Source organism: Mastigoproctus giganteus, chromosome 3 (assembly GCF_048544385.1).
Source record: "Mastigoproctus giganteus isolate SK-2022 chromosome 3, ASM4854438v1, whole genome shotgun sequence".
Lineage (NCBI taxonomy): Eukaryota > Metazoa > Arthropoda > Arachnida > Uropygi > Thelyphonidae > Mastigoproctus > Mastigoproctus giganteus.
Genome location: NC_143577.1, coordinates 215,826,413 through 215,850,191, shown reverse-complemented (window position 1 = coordinate 215,850,191; position 23,779 = coordinate 215,826,413). Strand labels below are relative to the sequence as shown.

The 23,779-nt window shown below is 35.5% G+C and overlaps 1 protein-coding gene across 1 annotated transcript in view; it reads right to left on the bottom strand.

Annotated features, from left to right (window-relative positions):
* Nucleotides 1-23,779, bottom strand: part of LOC150088703 (flotillin-2-like) — a 220,681-nt gene that overhangs the window by 33,358 nt on the left and 163,544 nt on the right. Inside the window, exons 5-6 of the mRNA XM_090370867.1 lie at nucleotides 12,156-12,275; nucleotides 2,317-2,531 (exon numbers count right to left, since the gene is read on the bottom strand). Of these exons, the coding sequence (XP_090226993.1) occupies nucleotides 2,317-2,531; nucleotides 12,156-12,275 (335 nt within the window). The remainder of the gene's footprint in view (nucleotides 1-2,316; nucleotides 2,532-12,155; nucleotides 12,276-23,779) is intronic.

The following is a 23,779-nucleotide window of genomic DNA, read 5'->3' as shown; positions in this document are numbered from 1 at the left end:
AAACTTCCATTTTTTGTTGTGGAAGTTGATAGCCTAAATAAATTTAAGGCTGAGCCAGACTGGCATTTGGAACGAATGGAGGGGTGAAATGGGAGTTTTTTTCATTGATGCCTTTACTAATGCTAATGTCATCATCTACCAGTCTCAGACTTTACACTAGCTAACATTAAACCAATATTTCAATTTGTTTCTTCTGATGCTTAATTTTTTGTTGCAATAGTAAATTTTTTTCCCTCTATATGTCTGTTAATTTAATGGTTTCATCAAGCTTCCTTTTATAAAATTCTTTTCAAGAAGGGGGTTTTTTTTTTTTTTTTTTTTCTGGAGAAAAAATAGAAATGGAAGGGTACTGTGGAAAGGAATGTCATGGTGTTGACAGTTCACAAGGTGTGGAGCCGTCAACTGTCGACAGCCAATGAAATAATTATTGTGCCTCTCAGTATAAATTATAAAATATCAGCTAACAAGATTTAAAATACATGAAAATCTTACAAAAATTCTGATTAATCATAAATTCTAAAGATTTTAGAATTTATGATTAAAATTTTCAAAATACAATGTGTGCGCCTACTTTTTGCAGATATTTTGGAATTGCTTTAAGTATTACTGGCAATGAATTTTCTAGCAAACAACAAAACCTGATTGATGTTCTTTCAAAAGAATCTTCACCAAAATGTTCTAAAAAGAATAACACAATTGAATAGTTGGAAATTCTTCCTTTTTATGGCTTTAACCGAGTTCTCTACATTTCAGAGGAAATCTAAAATTTACGCTTTACTTTTAATTTCTAATTACTTATGAACTTTATATGAAGCAATTCAAAGCAAAACATAAAAGATGACTTCACACCAACTCATTAGGTGCTATCTGGCTAGACTGAAAAATAACATTAATTCTAAACAGTTTAGTAAATATATTTATATTACAATTCAAAATAGTTTATTATATGTATTACTTCCTACTGTTATTTATTTTTACATATGTTAGAATTAGGCTTATTTTCAAAATCTATTTTATCTGTGAAAAATAACTTCCAGGAGTTATTTATAATTTAATAAGGAAGTTGGGCAATGTATAATTCATAACACAGCACAAAAGAAATAATGTTTTGAGTTTAGTAATCTCAGAGTGCTTTGCACCAGTCAGTTTCAACTCCTTAGTGACATTCCATCTCCTCAGATTCTCTCTCTCCTTCATGGTGCCACCTTTAAAAAGGTTGCCATTATGATTTGGTCATTTCTAGCTAGTTGACTTGTCATAACTGAATGCTGTAGTTATTTGCATTTTATCTCCTGAAGCATAACCCATATATGTATCTTTACTGCTATTTACAATATGGCTTATATTATGGTACATATCCAAAAGTTTAGTTTTATCATTCACTGATATTTTTCATAGGTTTATGAATGAGATAAACAGAAAATTTAGATAAAAGGAATGCTCTAATCCTTGCGTGTGTGCCAGATAACAAGAGTTTACTATGTAAGTGTGAGTGGCATTATGGAGAAATATACAGAAGTGAAAGAGTGATACCCAGAATGAAGAATAATAAACAAAGGGAAAAGAGCAGAGAATTGTTCACATACCTCACTCTCTACTTCATCAGGCGGATCACAGAGGATCTTAATGATCTTGTTGTTCAAAATTTTTCTGTATGCCAGTTATACCAATTAACAGATATCTGGCATCTCATCTAAATTTACATTTAGAAAAAGGTCCCATCTAAAAAAGGACACAATTTTTATCAGGATAAATTAAATAAAATTTATAAAATAAAAAAAATGTGATTTCCTTTTTCCCAAGTTATGGAATATGCTTATGTGATATAAGATATGGATGACAATTTTGAAATCTCAGCAGAAAACTTAGGCAAGTAACATATTGAAATAGAAATCCCTATTCTACATGTTTCACTCTGTAGGCTCATGTTATATTTCACAGTGTAGCAATGGAGATAAAATAGATTTCTGTAGAGAGCTGATAATCAATTTATATATATACATGTTTGTTTTCTGGTATTTGTAACCATTCAATTCAATTTTTATTGATCTCTACATGAACTAGCTTGTTTTGCATTGCAAACCTCTCAGCATAATATAATTGTTGCAATGGGTGTAACTGAATGATCATACTTAATATGTAATTAGAACTTAATTTTTTGACACACACACACACACACACACACACACACACACACACACACACACACACACACACACACACACACACACACACACACTTTAATCTTCCATATAGAGCATAAACTATCTCATTTTTTGATCATATTAAATAGATAAAGTTTCGAAATCGTCTCACCGTTTCCCTTGTGCTATCATTTCTACTCTATAAGCTTCTGCTTCTGCTGGTAAGCGAATAGTAGCTGTCAGTTCCTTTTCTTTTCTGAGAATTTCCTTCTCTTCCACTGCTATCTGTTTTCTCCTTTCCACAACGTCAATTTCAATCTCTTCATTACGAATTAGCTGTTTCATTTTTGCAGCTTGTAGTTCATAGGCTAACTGTGATTCTGCTTTCTAATGCAAAATGTTTCAAAATGGATTATCAGGAGATAAAACAATACATTCCATAGTATCACAATAGTTTAGATGTAGATGAGGTTTCAGTTTCCTGGCATCATATTCCCGTAACAGTTGCCTGCTTGGATCTGTGCTCTCCAAATATCTCCATGGAGGATGGAGGGCAAGGTGGAAGTGCAATGCTTTAAGCCTTAATATAAAAATCAAAGGCTGATTTCAATCTGCTGTTAGAAAAGCATGCTCTGGCATTACAGAAAGGTAACGCCTCCATTGTATTGTTTCATCTAAGACCAGTAGATGAACATAATAAATGGAACCAGTACTCTTGAGTTTTTTACTCATAGAAATAATAAAAACTGGCTGCAAAAACTTTGTCGACATGGCAAAGAAAGTCTATCAATTTGCTGGTTTATGACTAAACACCATTCTTTGACACAGTTAGTAAAAATGGATGAGGTGACAATACTGATCACAACACATCTAAGAGAAACACTAATGCAGTTCACTGTCAAGAGAACACACACACTAATAACTAAAGCTCATCTACATTCAAACTATATAATAAGGATCAGTTTATTTACTTTCAGACATCATATGATTACTTATGTGTCAAGATCATTACCTTGAAGTGAAGCAGGCCAGTTAAAGATTATAAATTAAATTTGTAAATACAGATACAGAAAATTTCATGGACTTACAGAGTGAGCAATTTAAATATACAGAATAATTATAAATAAAATTTGACTATTTTTGGGGTGACTATCTTAACACCAGCTGGCTATGGACCTCTGAAATCTTGTACATAGATTACTTGAACTAATGTATTCAAGATTATGAGAGTTTCATGATGTCTGCTAGGGAGAGCTACCATTGCCCCATATTATTTGGAATGGTATAGCACAAAATACACTGAGCACATCTTTAGAATACACAGCATTCCATTCCAAGGTCACTTGTAATGCATTTACAAGTGACCTTGTAAGTGTGCTCAACACATTTCCTTTCATTATCCAGAAGGTTATTGCAACCAATGACAGACATTGTAGCAGCAACATTCATGTTTTAACTCTCTGAAAATAACATTTTTGAGTTCTGTAACTGCACATAGATTTGTCATTGTTCATATCAGCTTTCAGATAGTCACAAAGCCAGAAACCTGCTGGAGGATGAGAAAGTGGTGATGGGTGTTCTATCAAGAAGTGCTAAGAAATGTTTTAAAACAAATCTGTTTAACTATTTTTAAAGTCACTCATGAAATGGAAAAAACCTTTAAGACCTTTTAGCATATGCAGAAGTGCACAGGGAACAATTAGGAAATCATTTTGATACTGTTTATTTGGAACTTTAGCAAGGCATATGACTATCCCATAAGAGATGTATAACTTGAAATAGGCTAGTATCATAGATCCTTATGCAGATCATGGGATGGCTTCCAGAGAGGAGACAGAGAATTGTACGTAATGGTTATTCTGATTGGGCTAGTGTCAGAAGTGGGGTAAATCAACACTTGGTGCTGGAAAATCAGAAACAACAATCACTGTTGTTTCTGATTTTCTTAAATGGCACTGAGGAAGAGATATAGAATATGATGTCAAAATTTGGAAATGATATCAAGATTGGGAGAATGGTAATTAATGACCAATGCCACACAGTGCAACTTCAGAATGACTTGGATATGGGATGGTCAGAAAAGTGACAATCACATTTTAACAAAATGCAAGATTTTACACTTGGAAAATAATTTTGAAAATAACTTATAATTTAGGAATTCAATGGTATAGGGCTTATACTACTGAATTGAGGCTAATAAAGAAAGTAGAAAAAGATCTGATTACTATGATCTAGGGAAATATAAAGTACACTATACAAGGGGGTGTCCTATCAGTAATTTATTGAACGTGCAATTGGAATGCTAAGTATATAGTGCACAGTATAGTTCTCTATACTAAGTATACAGAATTCACTTAAAGACACTGAGCTTCTTGAAAAGGTCCAAAGAAGGCAATATACTATAAACCACATGTGTATATGGACAATTTTTACATATACACATGGTTGCTTTAGCTTTCTCTTTCCTGTCACACTTGGACTGCAAATCTAATTGCTGGGCTTCATCTGTGAAGAGCACACTGCATCATTCCTCATCAGTCCAGTTACATTTGAATACCCATATTCTTCTGGAAATACTAAGTGGCTGACATAGTTTGGTGTGACATAAGCATTGCGAAAGCAAAAATAAGAGTAGGAGTGTGTTATAGGCCTAATGAGTCGAATGGGCTAGTAAATCAGAATGTCTTATAATGGGGGATTTTAACTTCCCAGATATTGACTGGAACTTGCGGATTTTTCACTCGCACACTAGTAATACTTTTGTGGATTTATTGGATGATTGTTTTCTGCAGCAGCATGTTCGAGAGGCAACCAGAGAGGGTAATACTCTTGATCTGGTAATCAGCAGTGATCATTCGTGTATTAAGAATTTGCACATAAAGGAACCACTAGGTGGCAGTGATCACAGTGTACTGATGTGGGATTTACTTAAAGATATACACCTAATTCTGTTTTTGCACGAACTTTTTTTACACGAATTTGATTTAACACGAATTCAAAATAAATATTTCATTCTCTTTTTACGCGAGTCATTTTGATTTAACACGATTTCTATGAAATTTTTTTTGCCTAAATTCTAAGAAAATTTTTTTTATTTGTGGCATATTAGTATCATTTCTATATTACACGCACCAATAGATTGGATAACAGCTAGTGTATGCGTTTTGAAACGCGTGCTTTTGCTTACCAATGTGTACGTCTAGTTACGTCTATGAATCATCAACGTTTTTATTGAATTTGGTGCACATCTACGGTATTCGTGCATTGTATCTTCGGCAGACATGTAGTAGTAAGCTCTATTTCAAAGTGAAAGAATCTTGAGTGAAATTTGTGCACATATAAATTTAATAATTTTGCCGATAGTCAATAAATTGTAAGTTTACAAAATTTTCATACCTTTTTTTATTAATTATAACTGAGATATTTTTCGGTAGCCCTTATATAATGTCGAATAATTCGCCTATTACCAAAATGAAAAGGAAAGCGATTTCTTTGGAACTTAAAATTCAAATTTTAGATCGTCTTGCAACTGGACAAGGGGCTACGTCTGTAGGAAAGCATTTTGGTGTACATGAAGCTACCGTAAGAACTATTAAGAAAAATGAAGCTGCAATTAGGAAATCGGTATGTTCCGGAACAAAAGTAAGTGTTAATTCATCATCATATACAAGAGATATTGTCAAGGAAAAAATGGAAAAGGCCCTGGTAATATGGATAGAAGATCAGTCACAAAAAAGAGTACCAGTAGATGGAAATGCCATCAAGCAAACAGCACTAAGAATTTACAGACAGATTAAAGAAAAGGAGCCAAGCACTTCATCTCAGTTAAACAGAAAGTATGAATTTTCTGCGAGTACAGGTTGGATGACAGGGTTTCTTAAAAGGAATGCTCTTCATAATATAAAAATTAAAGGTGAAACTGCATCTGCAGATGAATCGGCTGCTAAAGTATTCCCGCAGGAACTTGCAAAAATTATTGAAGATGGAGGATACACTCCTGATCAAGTGTGGAATGCAGATGAAACTGGTTTCTTCTGGAAACGAATGCCGAACAGAAGGTATGTAGCCAAATCGCAGAAAACTGCTGGTGGTTTTAAGGTAGCTAAGGATCGCGTGACCTTATTATTTTCCTCCAACGCTTCAGGAGATCGTATGTTGAAACCACTGCTGGTAAATCGAGCCCTAAACCCACGTTCAATGAAAGGTGTAGATATCAATAAACTGCCTGTTCACTGGATGGCAAACAAGGCCTGGGTGACCACTACTATTTTTACAGAATGGTTCCACAAATGTTTCGTCCCAGAAGTCAGACGTTATATGAATTTGAAAGGTCTCGAATTTAAAGTTCTTCTGATTCTTGACAATGCACCCGGCCATCCTGTCTTGGAACACCCAAACGTACAAATTTTATTTCTGCCACCTAATAACTACATCTTTGATACAACCGCTAGACCAAGGTATAATTGCGACAATTAAAACATACTACGTAAAACGAACATTCCAACACGTTTTGGACAAACTGAATGATGAAACACAAACAGTCATTGATGTGTGGAAGAAATTCTCAATTATGGATTGTATCAATCAAGTTGGATTAGCGTTAACTGAATTAAAACCAGCAACTTTAAATGCGTGTTGGAAAGCGGTTTGGCCACAATGTGTAAAAAGCAAAGATCCCATCATCCCTAATACGACCGAATTTCCCATCATCATTACAATGGCACACAAAATTGGTGGAGAAGGATTCGATGATCTATCGTTTGAAGATATTGATGAATTGTTAACCGACAAAGCCCTAAGCGAAGATGAAATATTAGAGGTTGTCCTTGGGACTCCTTATCCCACAGAACGTAGTGATAATGAAGAAAATGATCCTGTTCTAAATGCAGATTTAATAAAAGAAGGTCTGGAACTGGCCAGAAAATTAGGTAATCATTTTGTCAAACATGACCCTAATGAGGAACGCGCTGGGAAGTTTCAACGTGAACTGAAGTTGTTGACAGCCTCTTACAGAGAATTATATAACGGCCTAACCAAAACACGAACACAACGATTAATAACTGAATTCGTTCGTAAAACCGGTGAAACATCAGCACCAGAGGAGACTCGTGCTGATTTTGCTGAAGAGATCACAGAAAGAATTTTATTAATAAAGGAAGAAGACGATGTCCACAACATTTCTAGTGATGGCAGTGATATTCCAGTCGTACGCAAACGTATGCGCCGTTTATTATCAGAAAGTGAAAATGAATAAAATCTTGTTATGTGTAAAACAGATTTTTTTTGTTCATGAAGAATTTTTTTTCATTTCATATGCATACAAATTTATTTTAATACATTTTAATTACATATTATTACATGTGTATTTTGTTGAAATAAAATAATAAGCTTAAAACGGATATTTTTATGTTTTTTTTTTTTTAAATTATTTTTATTGATTTTTTTAGATCCGGAACCAATCTTCTTTTCTTCCATAAATACAATGTCTTTTTTTACACGAATTTTTTTTACACGTATTTTTCAGGAACGTATCTATCGTGTAAAAACAGAATTAGGTGTAATTATCATCAGGAGTAAAGGAAAGGGTTTTTGCTTCCGTAAAGGTGAGTACAGTGGTCTCAGACAGTTTTTAAATTCTGTATAGTGGGATCAACTGACAATGTTACCAATGGTAAATTCTAAGTGGGAAGCATTCAAGGAATTAATCGTGGATGCTACTAAAAGTTTCATACCTATTAAGAAATAGTGTTCAAGGTTTAGGCCTAAATGGTTATCAAATGAACTAATGAGACTCGTGACAGAGAAGAAAAATGCATGGGATACATATGAATTATCAAGCGACTCAGAAGCCTATGGCAGATATAAGCTAGTCTGTAATCAGGTCACAAAGGAGGTTAGGCAGGCGAAGGCAGATTACGAGAAATCTTTGGCAAAACAGCAAGGATTTCTTTACTTATATAAACTCTAAAAGGAAGAGGATGAATCTGATTGGGCCACTTGATATCGATGGTTCGACTGTTGATGATCGTGCTCAGATAGCAAACAAACTGAATGAGTATTTTGCATCTACATTCACACATGAGGAGTTATTAAGGTTTGAAAATGGCAGAAGGTTATCAAATTGTAGCAGGGTGCTTAATGATTTTGTAATAACTGAGAGCAAAGTGAAGGAGAAATTGTTGAAGTTAAACATAAGAAAGGCACCTGGGGTGGATGGGATCTATCGAGTTATATTAAAGGCGGCGGCAAAACAACTAAGCAAACCCTTAGCCATAATTATGAGAGCATCCTTGGACTCAGGGGAGGTCCCCACGGACTGGAGATGTGCAAACGTATCCCCAATTCACAAAGGGGGATTGAAGGGTGACAGGAGTAATTACAGACCGGTTAGTTTAACTTCTGTTCCAGATAACATAATGGAGTCACTGGTTAAAGATGCATTGCAGGCTCATCTAGACAAGACGGCAGCAATAATTCAGACACAGCATGGGTTTGTTAAGGGAAAGTCTTGTCTGACAAATTTGATAGGATATTATGATGTGGTTACAAAGGAACTGGATGCAAAAAATAATTTTGATATCATATATTTGGATTTCAGGAAAGCTTTTGACAGTGTTGCGCATGGAAGACTATTGTACAAATTGGAGCATAATGGTATTAAGGGTAAGTTACTACAATGGATAAAAGGATGGTTAAGTGGGAGAAGACAGAGGGTGGTAATCAATGGGTGCTGCTCTTCGTGGACTAATGTTATTAGTGGAGTCCCACAGGGTTCGGTGTTGGGTCCACTGTTGTTTTGTATATTTATCAATGATATTGATGAAGGTATATCAGGCTTAGTGTCGAAGTTTGCAGATGATACAAAGGTTGGCAGGGTTGTTAATGACAGTAATGGTAGTGTGCTACTGCAACAGGATCTAGATAATTTGGGCAGATGGGCTAAGAAGTAGCAACTGAAGTTTAATCTTGACAAATGCAAAGTACTGCATATAGGTAGAAGTAACCCCAGAAAAACGTACCAACTGTGTGGTACTACACTTAAGGTGGTAGAAAATGAAAAAGACCTCGGAGTAATTGTGCAGTCAGATATTAAGTTTTCTGAGCAATGCAGACAGGCTGCCAGGGCAGGTCATGGGGTTTTGTCAATGATATATAGGAATTTTGCTAGCAGGGAAAAGAAGGTGATTATCCCTCTGTATAAGGCAATGGTCAGGCCCCGCCTTGAGTACTGCGTACATGTCTGGAGGCCTCATTTTAGGAAGGATGTAGATTTGCTGGAGCGTGTACGGAGAAGGTGAGGGGAATGAAGGGATCCTCTTATCAAGAGAGGCTTAAGTTCTGCAAATTGCAGTGGCTGGAGACTAGGCACCTGCGCGGTGATCTGATTGAGGTGTATAAGGCCTTGAATAGATTAAGCACACTGAATTCTGATGGGATCCTTCCACTTGTTCAGATTACGAACCTAAGGGGGCATAAATTCAAATTAAGAAAAGACAGATGTGCAGAAATTTGCCTTCAGCCAGTGGGTGGTTAATTGCTGGAACAAACTTCCATCTGTCATTGTGGAAGTTGATAGGTTAAATAAATTTAAGGAGGAACTGGACAGGCATTTGGAGGGAATGGTGTGATTTTTTTTTTGGGCTGATTCTGCATAAGCTCATACACTTGCTTTCTTGCATCACATGGCACTACTACTACATCGTCAGTGCCTGGTTTACAGTGTCAGGTGCTCAACAGAATACACACCAGATGTCTTCTTGAATAAACTCCATGTTTGTGTAGACGATTTTGTATGGTTTGGGCTGACATCTATGTCTCTGTTTCTGCTGTAAAGCATTTTAATAGTGTTCAAGTGTTGATTGAGGAAGGTGAAAATCTTTCCTTGCTATTTTCGATGGCTGCAACCCTGACCTAGAGGTCTATGAACAGTCTGAATTTCTTGGAACCAATTCTATAACCAGCTGGTGACACACAAAACCATGCTAATTTGGCAACGTGACTGTCCTGCCTCTAGTCTCACAGTGACTCTCCAAGTAATAGACTTTGAAAAATTTGCCTGAGATGTAATTTTAAGATTTTCCATTAAGATGTGTAACTGGTGTACTGTACTCCAAAATGCATCTGCAACATGATTATTTAACAAAATTGTTGCACATCTGAATTTGCAGTTCTCATTCTGTATTTATTGGAGAACTTAGTCATTTACATTTGCACATCAATCTGTGATTAAACAGATTGAAACCACAATGGATATTGACACCACAAACTGTCAAATAGATTGTGCAGTGATGCTCTAATTGTTACAACCAGTATCCTCAAAATGAAGATATTAATTGTGATTTTGAAATGACTGGATTCAAAAAGTAAATTTTTACCACATTTGTATATTTTATTTTCAAGTATTTATTTCCCTTAACTAAATAATTATAATTATATAATTATACAAATGTTTCCAATTTTTTTTTTTTCCCCCCAAAAGAAAAGTAAGAAAAAAAAAAGTCTCAAAGTAAAATCCCACAACATGAAGGTGCCTCCATAGCCGGGTGGGCAGGAGCAGCAACGCATAGCACACACTTCTTGATTAGACTGGGGTTCGAGCCCGTGACCACCAAATACAGAGGATGCAGAAAGGTCAGGGAATGACCACCGCATATCACGGAGCAATATGGCCTTAGTTGCTAATGCTGCTAAAAACCAAAACAACAACAACACTTCATCAAATGTTACACACACACACATACACACCATGAAAAACGTGGCTGTAGCTTTCTGAAATGGCCTATTTCCCCAATGTTAGTCACAGAAATATGTGTGTAACTAGTGTTATTTCAAGATATCACATCAAACTTGAAAAGCAAACAATTTATTTATTATTTTTTTAGAAAGTTTCCTGAGTACAAACATAAGCTGAAAGCATAAGTTCTAGCTAAAACTTAATGATGAAAGTTTCCTGAGATATCTTTTCTAAATTTTTACTTAGGAGAGAGAGAGAGAGAGAGAGAGAGAGAGAGAGAGAGAGAGAGAGAGAGAGAGAGAGAGAGAGGGGGGGGGGAGTACAGATCGAATAACAGTAGCTTCAGTGTGATTAAGAGCAATCAATGAGACACAAGTGATTATCTTTGATTGTCAGAAAAATCATATCAATGCATTTGATTGACACTGGGTAAACATTCTGCTTGAGGAGCTATAGCAGCATTTCCTGTGGTAGTATTAAATTTACATTTGTGAAATATGTAAGTTATTTAATTTTTAAAAATTTTTTATTTTTATTTTTTTTTATTTTCATTTTTTAAACTTAAGGCATAGAATGTGACTGATGTTTGGAAAAGTTTCTTGAAGTGAATGGCATATTATAATTGCAGTAGCGGCAGCACTTCTCAGAATATTGCATAACTTTTTTACAGTAGTTGAACGTTTATGCATCTTATTAACATCAGAGTCATATTGGAAAGGGCTAAGTGCCAATGTTGCTAGATTAAATCGTTACAGCACTGCAATGCAGAAAGCCAGTAGGGGAAACTACTGCATTACTATATATCTAGAACAATCACTATGGTAAGAACACCAAGCAGCTATTCAGAGCTACCAGAGACAGAGAGACATTTGCCATGGTGGTCACCGACTTCCATTAGGAGATGGTACACAGGGAAGAGAAGTTGTCAGATTTATGTGATTCTATTGTTGTTAAAAAATATATATAATAATAAATAAATAAAATATATCAATAATTTACAAAGTGATTCAAATTTTGGTATACTAGTAGCTTTACAAAGGCTAAATAATCATCTCTAAGGGCACATATACCTGGCATTTAAACACAAGTTATAGCATATTTTATCAGAAAACGTGTAAGGTATCAAAATTAAAAATAATTTTAAAATATGAAACATATTAACAGATTATGCTAAAAAAAAGCATAATGGGAATGTATTTCTATTAATATCATCTGAATTCACAAACATATAATGTCTATTATAAAATGAATACTGAAATGTTTTAAATTTTATATACCTTGCTGTTTACTTCACCATCAAAATTAGCTTTTTGCAATTGATATAGTCGATGGGAATCTTCTATTTTAGTGTTAGCTCCATATTTGATATCCATAGATGATTTTTCACATTCTGCTTCCTAGGCAAAGAAATTACATGCTTAATAAAATGAGAAAATAATGTTTTTTTATCAATAATTTTTTTAAAGAATATTACAAACCCTTTTGTGAAGAATGGAATATGAACCAAAGGTCAGCTGGACTTAGCATTAGCATTAGTAGAGGGATATAAAGCAAGAAAGCACTGCCACTAGATGGCAGTGTGATCACTGCCATCTAGTGGTTCTTTTATCTGTCAATTCGTAATGCATGAATAATCACTGCTGATAATTAGACCAAGAGTGTTACCCCCCCCTCTTGCTGCCTGTCCAACATGGTACTGTAGAAAACAATCATCCAATAAATCCACAAAAGCCTTGCTAGTGTGCGAGTGACCAACCCACAAGTCCAGTCTAAATCTGGGAAGTTAAACTCCTCCATTATAAGACACTCTGATTTACTGGCCCACTCTATTTCTCTGTATAATTGTTCATTGTACTCATCAGAGTCATTAGGACTATAACTCCTACTTCATTTTTGCTTTCCCAATGCTTTATGTCAACACCATACTGACTCAACATTGCACTGTCCATCTATGTCAACTGGATTCACTACCTTAGATTTTATGTGTTTCTTAACTAACAGCATAACCCCTCCTCCCTTCCTATCCTTTTTGTACACATTGTACTATCCAAATTCCAATTCTGCATCCCTTATATCTGAGTGGCATCAAGTCTCTGATAGCCCAACAATATCTGCCTTGGATGTCTTAACTAGCACTTCAAATTCATCAAATTTATTTACTTTAGTCCTACCATTGGTGTACATCCAAGTATACATGCACCTGTTCTTACTCTTAGTTACTCTAACACAACCCATGTATTCACTTGTTTCATGACTCCCAACAGTTCCTGAAATCCCCGGAAACTTGCTTTTTGGGCTGCTGCTCATTCCAATAGAAGCAGTGCAAGAATTATTTCCACCTCTGCCTGTGGCTACTGTTAATCAATTATTCCATGACTCTCCCCAAGCTAGCAGTTTTCCGATCCACCTAACATTGCCATGATGGCATCAGCAAATATTCTTGCACCCTTTCTATTTAAGCGTATCCCATCCCTGTAGAAGCAATCTCTCCTGTTAACAAGCACAGACCACGCTGAGAACATTCTATACCATGAGCCCTGCACAACCTCTCCAGGGCCGAAATGATTGAATTGACAAGGCTCTCATCATATACACTCTCTCTCTCTTCTATCGTATCTGGGCAGGATTGTGGACACTTTTAAATTTAACCCCCCTAACTCGCAACTTTTTTCAACTTTGACCTGTACTTGCTAAGTAAATCTGCAGATCTTCTACAATTAATGTAATTAGTGCCAACATACAACGATATTACCTGTTGTGCCCTTAAAAGATGATATCTGCTCTACAACATCATCAACTTTTGCCTCTGGCAGACATACCCTGGTCCGATTCCACTTATTCTTTTTGCACAATATATTTCCTGTTTCCCTGACAATTGAGTCACCCGACAATAACTAGCTCCTGTGGTACCAGCAAATTCTGCACCGTATTGGATGGTGCGCAAGAGTGAGCTCTGGCATTAAGTTGGGCAGTTGAGAGCTTGATCCCCCTCCCCATTTTAATTCCTTCGAGGGCATCTACCCGACTCTTCAAGCTCTCATAGACGACCATCATAACGCTGAGTTGGTGCCTAATTTCTTCACATTCTCTGCACCTAGCACATATAAAGATATCCTCCATGGCTAGTTCATGTCCTGTTTGAGAGAGATAGGCAAACGTGCCGCATTTTGTACATTTTTTTAGACTGTTTGGTTTGGTTTTTATTTAGGAGCATTAGCAACTAAGGCCATATTGCTCCGGGATATGCGGTAGTCATTCCCTGACCTTTCCGCATCCTCCGTATTTGGTGGTGACGGGCTCGAACTCCGGTGTAATCAAGAAGCGTGTGCTACGCACTGCTGCTCCTTCCCACTTTTTAGACTGTGATGTGCTGGAGAATTGCCTCTTCGGTTCCCCCCGAACCACAGCACTTTTCCTACTTTGCGCATGTTGCTTTGCTTCTCTAATCTGGGGCATGATTTCCATTTAAATATAATTTGATTCAAAATAAAAATTAAAAGGATTTATAAATTTAATTGATTAATTGCCAATACTATATACTAAGCTAACAGATTCCTACTACAGTGTTCCGTATTATGCTACCTAGTTTTATGTTATACCTTACACTATCAAGTTCGAGATATACGTTACGTTATTCTGCATTGATACTACATACTGGCAGCAAGTTTCGAATGGTACAAGTTTTACTGATACTAAGTAGTAACCTACAAAATCTCTATCTAAGTTCAAAATAAACTTAAGTATCATAACTAGGAATATAATATAAAATAAATTAATATGCCAATTAAGTAAACAAAATGGTAAAAATTTAAGAAAAACTTCTTTATTAGCTGGAGCTGTAAAAACTTCACCCACACCGAGCTGTGTAACAATCCCAAGTTCTGTAGAAAGGAAACTTTTGTAACTATGATTCAGACCTTGCTCTGACTTCTGGTTCAATGTGTGTATATATATATATATATATATATTCAATGTGGCATATTTTTTTAAAATATGCCACCTTGAACAGAAACATTCTTTTTTCTTGTTTAATTTCAAAATGTGCAATTATAAAATTTGAATTGCTCATTAAATTCATTTTGCTGGCAAGTATGGGGTGTCCTGTAAATGTGGGACCAGGCTATATAGTTTGTTTATACAGTAAACCTTGATTTAACGGACTAATAGGGGACAAGGGATGTCCGTTAATGGCAATGCCGAAAGTCTGTTAAATCGAATGTAACCTGGGGGGGGGGGCATTTTTAATTGTTCTTATTGTAAAAAAAAAAGCTTTAATATAATATACAGTACTGTACAATATAAAATTATGTTGCAATTAGGCCTTTGATTTACAGATATCAGAAAGTTTATTTTTTTACGCCGTAAATTTCACAAACATATGCTACTGAGATGCCTTGTTCTAATTTCTGTGCCACATTTAAGTTCACACGCTTTCTTTTAACTCCTCTATCACTTAATGCCATTTTAAATTGTAAGGATTGCAAAATTATTTAATAAATAAAGTCACAATTCAGAAATCACAGAAACACTCTATATACAACCTGACTGCACAATAGCTTGAGGCAGACTGAAACCGAAACAAAGCAAGTCGGTACACCTGCATTTTGTGTCCCGAGTCATGTTCAGCTTGCAAGTCACCGCCTCGCTTATCTGTTATCTGGGAAAACAACTATTTGAACATGTTTTCAGAAAGAATAAAAAACAATTTACGACTACAATTTTGTGAATTCGATTATAAAAATAAAAGTAGGTAATTATCAAAACAATAATGAAAATAGGTAATTATTATTAATTTTTAATTAATAATAACACTGACATTTTGTATACCCTAAAAAAAATAATATGGTCAAGATTAATATGTACATTACTGTATTATTATTTGTCCGATCCGTTAGATCCGAAACCATTATATCGGGGTCCATTAAATCGAGGGTTTACTGTAGTTTCGTTGCAATATGACTGATGGTGCCAAATAAAGTACAACAGAACTAATTCTTACCTCCAATAATTGGCTCATTCTTTTTCCAAGAAACAGTGACAAGGAGACATATAGTAATATATTGTGGAATGAAGCTCTTCCAAGCACTTTCAAAGAGCAAGACAAATATCTGGAATAGCTTGTTCTTACACCACTGGACTTTTACCTGTGGGGGCCATCTCAAATCCAAGGTGTATGCTGGAAAAATATGTAATGTCGAGCTTCTCAAAGATCAAATTATCAATGCATACAGTGAGATCATATTTCAGATAATTCATATTGTTCTCCTTGGGTGGCAGAAATGTTTGCATTGTTGTTTTCATGTGAATAGTGCATGTACTGAACACAATTATTTTGTAATACTTTATGTTCAGTACCAGTTATGGTAATTAACATTAATGCATTTCTTTATTAGAAATGAAGCGCTTTATTCTGAAACATTTTTTTAAAGAACACACCATTATGTCAGCTTCTTGGTCATATCCAAAGCAACAAAAGAAATCAAAATCTGATGTGGATGCCTATGAATAATTCTTTCCATTGACTTAGTTACTCTGATTCAAGCAGATCCTACACAAGATAGGCAACCCAGATGGCTGTCTAGGGTGCTGTTGCATTTGTACAGTGCATGTTACTTAAAGCAAGGACATATCCATGTAAATACAAATATGAAATTTATGAGAGAACCAATGCCCAAATGGTCGTCAGTTGTAACAAAGCAATAACTTGCCATTAGACATCCTACTTTCGAAAATAAGCAAAATTTCAGTTCTAAGAGGTATCATCCAACATTTAGCCTGAGGTTTCAAAAACCTCAAGTCGCTCTAGATGCAAAAATTACAATGCTACAAACTTGGTGAACCTGGTCCCCATTAAGGAGGTAATTATTCCACTATACAAGACAATGGTAAGGCCACATCATGAGTACTGCGCACACATCTGGAAATCTCATTTTAGTAAGGATGTGGGTTTGTTGGAATGGGTGCAGAGAGATGGGCAACAAGATAAGTGAGGGAGGAACAAAACAGTACTCTTCCCAAGAAAGACTTCTGCAAATTGCAGTCTAGAAACTAGACAACTGTGAGGAGATCTGATTGAAGTGTTTAAAAGCTTTGAATGGATTATGTAAGCTTAACATTGATGACATCCTTACTCTTGCTAAGACAATACATATAAAGGGGACATAAATTTATTTTCAGCCAGAGGGAAGTGGGTAGTTTGAATAAATTTAAGGACAAATCAGACAAATTATTAGAGGGATGAAACAGGTGATGAGGGAAGTGGTGTGTTTTTTTTTTTTTTCCCCTGATGCTTTATAAGTTTGCTTCCTTGCATTATTTGTCAATACTGATACTATTACAAAAAAGGAATTGTAAACAAAAAGACTTCTGACCAACAATACCTAGAATCTGTGAACTCATTAACACTGTTAATAGTTCCGAACACAAATAGAGGCTTTAAAAAACATAAAAAAATTCTCACCAGCTTTTGGATACTGTAAAATTCTGTGAATGACAGGACAACAAGTCAACTTCTACTTTTCGCTTGGATGTCGTTGTTTGTTATTGTTGGGTTTTTAGGTGCATCAGTGACTTAGCCCATATTAAGCCATTTTGTATAATGACCGTAAGAATATGTGTTCATAGGCTGTTTGCATGTCATGTGAGTTGCAGGACCTGAAATACCTCACACGGGAAGGCTCCACTCTCTTTACCTGAGATTGGCTAACTATACACCAAATTAAGAGAACTTAGCCCTCCAAACAAATGATGAAAACACTATACCGTTACAGAGAGCATTTAATTTTGGATATTTGCTTAATGATATATTCATCACATAAGTCAACACTCCCCTTCCTTTTTCAGTCATCTTTTTGATGTTGCATAGTGGTGTATTAAAATAAAATCTGCATTAAGAACCACTGTCTACTTTTAAATTCAATTATTTCTGCCCTTTCTTTTAAAAGTTTAATTGTGGCATTTATCATACTCCACAGCAAACTATAAAGAAAGTGGTAAGAATGTGCAGTACTCCCTTACATAAGTCACAAAACCAAAGTCTACAAGCAAAAGTAAAGACATGTTGTTATTTGGTTTTTAGGAGCATTAGCAACTGAGGCCATATTGCTCCGAGGATATGCGGTGGTCATTCCCTGACTTTTCCGCATCCTCCATATTTGGTGGTCACCGGCTCGAACCCCGGTCAAATCAAGTAGTGTGTGCTACGCACTGCTGCTCCTGCCCACCTGGCTACGGAGGCGCCGTAAAGACATGAGATTGCTCATATTGATGCCATGGTACTTGGGAGGCTCTGATATGTAACCAAGCCATTCCTTATTGCCAGTTCAGTACTGTGCTGAAAATCAAAGTGCATTTGCTATAAGAATTAACAAAAGGGTAAACTTCAAAACAAAACTCCCAATGAATTCTAGGAACTGTTATTTTCATCTAATGAATATGCTCAAATTTTTGGTTTTAGAAGGTATACCAATATTTGTATAATTTTATAATATATATCATCCATCATCAGCCATTTTCAATCCACTGCAGGATGAAGGCCTCTCCAGAAACTTTCCAGTTCCTTCTGTTTTGTGCAATGGCCATCTATTTACTACCCACAAACTTGTGAATTTCATCTATTCATCTCCGCCTTTGTCTTCCAGGTTTTCTTCTAGCTCCTCTTGGATACCATTCTGTTATTTTCTTAGTCCATCTGTCATCATGTCTTCGAGCTGTGTCCTGCCCAAGACCATTTTAGTTTTTTAATTTTGATAAGAATGTCCTTTACTTGAGTTTGCTGCCTAATCCAAGTGTTTCTCTTCTTATCTAACAGTCTGATTCCCAATATAATTCGTTCCATTCTTCGCTGTGTAGTTCTCAGCTTCTATTCCATTCTTTTGGTAAGTGCCCAAGTTTCACTTCCATAAGTCATGGTGGGGAGTATACATTGGTTCATTATTTTACGTTTCAGACAAACTGGGATATTGCTCTTCAGTATGTGACTATATTTCCAGAATGCTATCCATCCAAAATTTATTCTTCCCTTGACTTCCATATGTGTAAAAATAATATATGTAATAAACTGTAAATATAATGGTATTAGCTTGTCTTTCTAACATTTGTTTAATTTGACACAGGGCAAAAATGCAAAATGGAAATAATTACTTTATGAGTATGTAAAAATTATGCACTTTTTTTTTTTTTTTTTTTTTTGTTAGTTGTTGGCACATCGGCTTCTGTGGCCATATTGCACCTCCCAAAGTTTTTTTGTATTTTCTACTCTGATCCAAGCCCGAGGCCAAATTCGAACCCGCGACCTTTAGGTTGCTAGGCAGGCACTTTACCCACCCAGCTAGCTTGGTTGGCTATTATGCACTTAAATTTGCATTACTTGCAGTCCATAAAAAATCAGTGGCAGTTTAGATGCAGACCAGAGTCCTTTAATTACTGATCATGAGCTACCAAGGTCATAACGGGAAATCAGGGTTCAATTCTGGAGAGGGAGCCTGAGCTAGACCACCATTTCTCAACCGGTGGTACACATAGAATCAAATCTTTTTTTGTTATTCATGTACCACCAAATCTTTTCCATGCATACTACTGGTGCTCGTGGAAAAATATTTGGTGATACACAAATAATGGACAGTAGAATTTTTTAAATTTATGAAATTATGAAAAATAAAACATTAAAAATTTCCCCCACTAAAGGTAAATAGTAGTAGAAGAGGCATGTGATACAAGAAAGCAAGCTTATGTAGCATCAACCAAAAATAAAAAAAATAAAAAAAACATTTCACACATCCATTCCCTCTAAACGTTTGTCCGGTTTCTCCTTGAATTTGTTTAAGTTATCAACTTCCACAATGACAGATGGAAGTTTGTTCCAGCAATCAACAACCCGCTGGTTCAAGGCAAATTTCCGCACATCTATTCTATAATTGTCTTTCCTCAATTTGAATTTATGCCCCCTCAGGTTCGTAATCTCAGAAAGAGGAAGAATCCCATCAGAATTCAGCGTGCTCAATCCATTCAAAGCCTTATACACCTCAATCAGATCATCTCGCAGGTCCTAGTCTCCAGATACTGCAAATTGCAGAACTTGCCTTTCTTGGTAAGAGGACCCCTTCGTTCCCCCTCACCAATCTTATTGTCCTTCTCTGTAACTGCTCAAGCAACTCTCCATCCTTCCTAAAATCATATACTTTAGGAAGACCTGTACGCAGTATTCAAAGTGTGGCATGACCATTGCCTTATACAAAGGGATAATCACCTCCTTTTCCCTACTAGAATATTTCCTGTATATCATTGACAATGCCCCATGGCCTGCTCTGGCAGCCTGTCTGCACTGCTCAGAAAATTTCATATCTGACTGCACAGTTACTCCCAGGTCTTTTTCACTTTCTACCACACTAAGTGTAGTATCACATGGTTGGCACGTTTCTCTGGGGTTATTACTTCTACCCATATGCAGTACTTTGCATTTGTCAATGATAAACTTCATCTAGATCCTGTTGCAGTAGCACACTGCTATTATTGTCATTAACAACTTTGCCAACCTTTGTATCATCTACGAACTTCAGCATTAAGCCTGATATACCTTCATCAATATCATTGATAAATTTACAAAACAACAGTGGGTCCCAACGCCGAACCCTGGAATATTCCACGAATAGCAGCGTTCATTGATTACCACACTCTGTCTTCTCCCATTCAACCACCCTTTTATCCATTGCAGCAATTTACTCTTAATACCATACTGCTCCGATTTGTACAGTAGTCGTCCATGCGCAACAGTGTCAAAAGCTTTCCTGAAATCCAAGTATATGATATCAAAATTATTTTTTGCATCCAGTTCCTTTGTAACCACATCAAGAGTATCCAATCAGATTTGCCAGACAAGATTTCCTCTTAACAAATCCATACTGTGTCTGAATTATTACTGCAGTCTTGTCTAGATGAACCTGAAATGCATCTTTAACCAGTGACTCCATTATTATCCCTGGAACAGAAGTTAAACTAACTAGTCTGTAATTACTCGTGTCACCTTTGGATCCCCCTTTGTGAATTGGGGATTCATTTGCACACCTCCAGTACATGGGGACTTCGCCTGAGTACAAGGATACTCTCATAATTATGGCTAAGGGTTTGCTTATTTCCTTTGTCGACTCCTTTAATATAACTAGATATATCCCATCTACACCGGGTGCATTTCTTATGTTTAACTTCAATTTATCCTCCACTTAGCTCTCAGCTACTACAAAATCATTAAGCACCCTGTTACAGTTTGATAAATTTCTGACATTTTCCTCCCTTAATAATTCCTCATGGGTGAATGTAGATGGAAAATACTTATTCAGATTGTCAGCTATCAGAGCAGGATCATCAACAGTCGAACCATCGATATCAAGCAGACCAATCTGATTCATCCCCTTCCTTTTAGAATTTATATAACTAAAGATGTTCTTGCTGCTTTTCTTAGCATCCTTTGCCAAAGATTTCTCATAATCTGCCTTTGCTTGCCTAACTTCCTTTGCGACTTGATTACAGACTAGCTTATATCTATCAAATGCTTCTACGTCACCTGATAATCTGACATCCATTTAGGCCTTGAACAGTATTTCTTAAACAGTATGAAAAGCCTAGTAGCTTCCATGATTATTTCCTTGAATGCCATTTACAATTTGCTGCTGTTAACATCATCAGTTGGCCCCACTGTGTACAATTTAAAAAACTGTCCCAGGCCACTATAGGTAAAACATGTAAATAATTACATGTTTTACCAATCTTTTTTCAATCTAACAGGAGTTCTGAAATCATGTTGAATTTCAAGTATTTTGTTTGTCCAACCTCTGAGTGGATAGCTATAAATTTCTCAGAAAGCTTAAAATTGCGAACGAGTCTTATCTCGCGTTGTATTCTATTCATTCCAGGAAAACTCTCTTTCATGGCAGTGTTGCCATCAGTATGAATTGTTATTTTAGTAAGCTACTGTGCAGCATTAAGGATTTAGTAAAGATCCGCACAAGAATTTAGTAAAGCTCTGCATAAGGATTTAGTAAAACAACTGCAAATGAAATCTTTAAAAAATTGGACAATTATGACAGAACACAACATTCTTTGGAAGAACTGCATTGGCGTGTGTACTGATGAAGCTTGGGCTTTAAGAGGAAAGCATAGCAGTGTTGTAGCTACAATAAAGAAAGTCACTCCTGAAGCTAAGTTCACTCACTGCAGTATTCACCGTGAAGCCTTGGTTGCAAAAGCAATACCCGAAGAGCTGAAAACTGTTTTAGATCAGTCGGTTAAGATTGTTAATTTTATTAAATCCTCTGCACTAAATCTGTGAATGTTCAAAATTTTTATGCCAAGAGATGGGGAGTGACCACGAAAAACTACTACTGCATAGCGAAGTTAGATGTTTTGTCCAGAAGTAAAGTTTTAGTCTTTTTGAACTTCGATCGGATGTGCAAGTTTTCCTTTGCAATTCAAAATGTGAATTAAAAGACTATTTCTTTGATGAATTATGGCTGGCTAGATTAGCATATTTAGCTGATATTTTTGGAAGACTTAATAATCTGAATAACTTTACAAGGACCAAATGTGACTCTTTACACTGTTAGTGACAAAGTAAATGCAACAAAAAAAAAAAAAAAAAAAAAAATTAAGTTAATCATCAAAGACGGATAAAAAGGTTTCAAGTTTCTTACCAACTTTAAATTATTTTCTCCAAGAAAATTTTCTAATGTTGAGACATGAATTAGTATCAAATATAAAAAGTCATTGTTTTCAGTTAATTTCATAATTTCAAATTGTATTTCCCAGAAGATTATGAAAAAGAAAAGTGGATCGGGAATCCATTTTCTTCAGATCATGTACCAGAATATCTTTCTTCTGAAGAAAAAGAGCAACTTTTAGAAATTTCTTGTGGCAGAAATTTAATGGATGATTTCAAAAACAAGACTTCAATCAACTTTTGGATTAAACATAAGATTTTAAAGAAATTTTGGAAAGAGCAATAAAATTTTTAATGCCATTTTGTTTGACATATTTATGTGAAACAGGATTTTCTTTTATGCAGTATTTAAAAAACAAATGTAGAACAAGGCTCGCTTTGGAGCCAAATTTACATTTGAAATTAAGTAAAATAGAACTAGATATAAAGAAACTACCATATTTTCTGGTGAAGCATTGGTGTACAAGATGCACCCCAAATTTTTAATAATAAAATGTGGAAATAAGTAAATCACAATTTCTTCTTTCATATAACTATATTTAAACATTTAAGAATTACAAGAATTATAACTATAAGAATTTTAATAATGTAAAATTGAATCCAAGAGCCATTATCAATTAAAATCCAGAATGATCACCTTCACTTCCATTCTCACTACAAAAATTAATTTGATTGTCATTCTGTTCTTGATCTTCACCATCTGAATATTGACACAAAAAATCATCTTCAGTATCGTCTAACGAATTGCTGATTCCACACTTTTTAAAAGAGTTCTGTACTATTTCCTTCTTTACTTTGTCCCAGGAATCCTTAAACCACTGACACACCTGTGCAATACCAAAAGTGAATTTTTTTCCATCAATGCTCCATTTCTTCAGTTCCACACCTTTATTTATCCATTTCTTCATTCCACCTTCATCCATCCATCCAGTTTCATATGTGTGTAAAATTATTTCGACTGATGTTTTTTCTTTCATAGGTGTTTTTCTCTTAAATATTAGAAAGGGTGGCAGTTTTGTTCCATTGGCTCAACACAACTGTGAATCTAGTTTTTTCATGTTTTTTCTAGTTTTTATGCAAATTGGCTTTTCACCTTTACAGTTCATTGTTTTATTTGATTGAATGTCAAAGGTTTTTGGTGTTTCATCCATATTAGCAAAATGTCCTATTTCGATAATTTTCTTCTGTCTG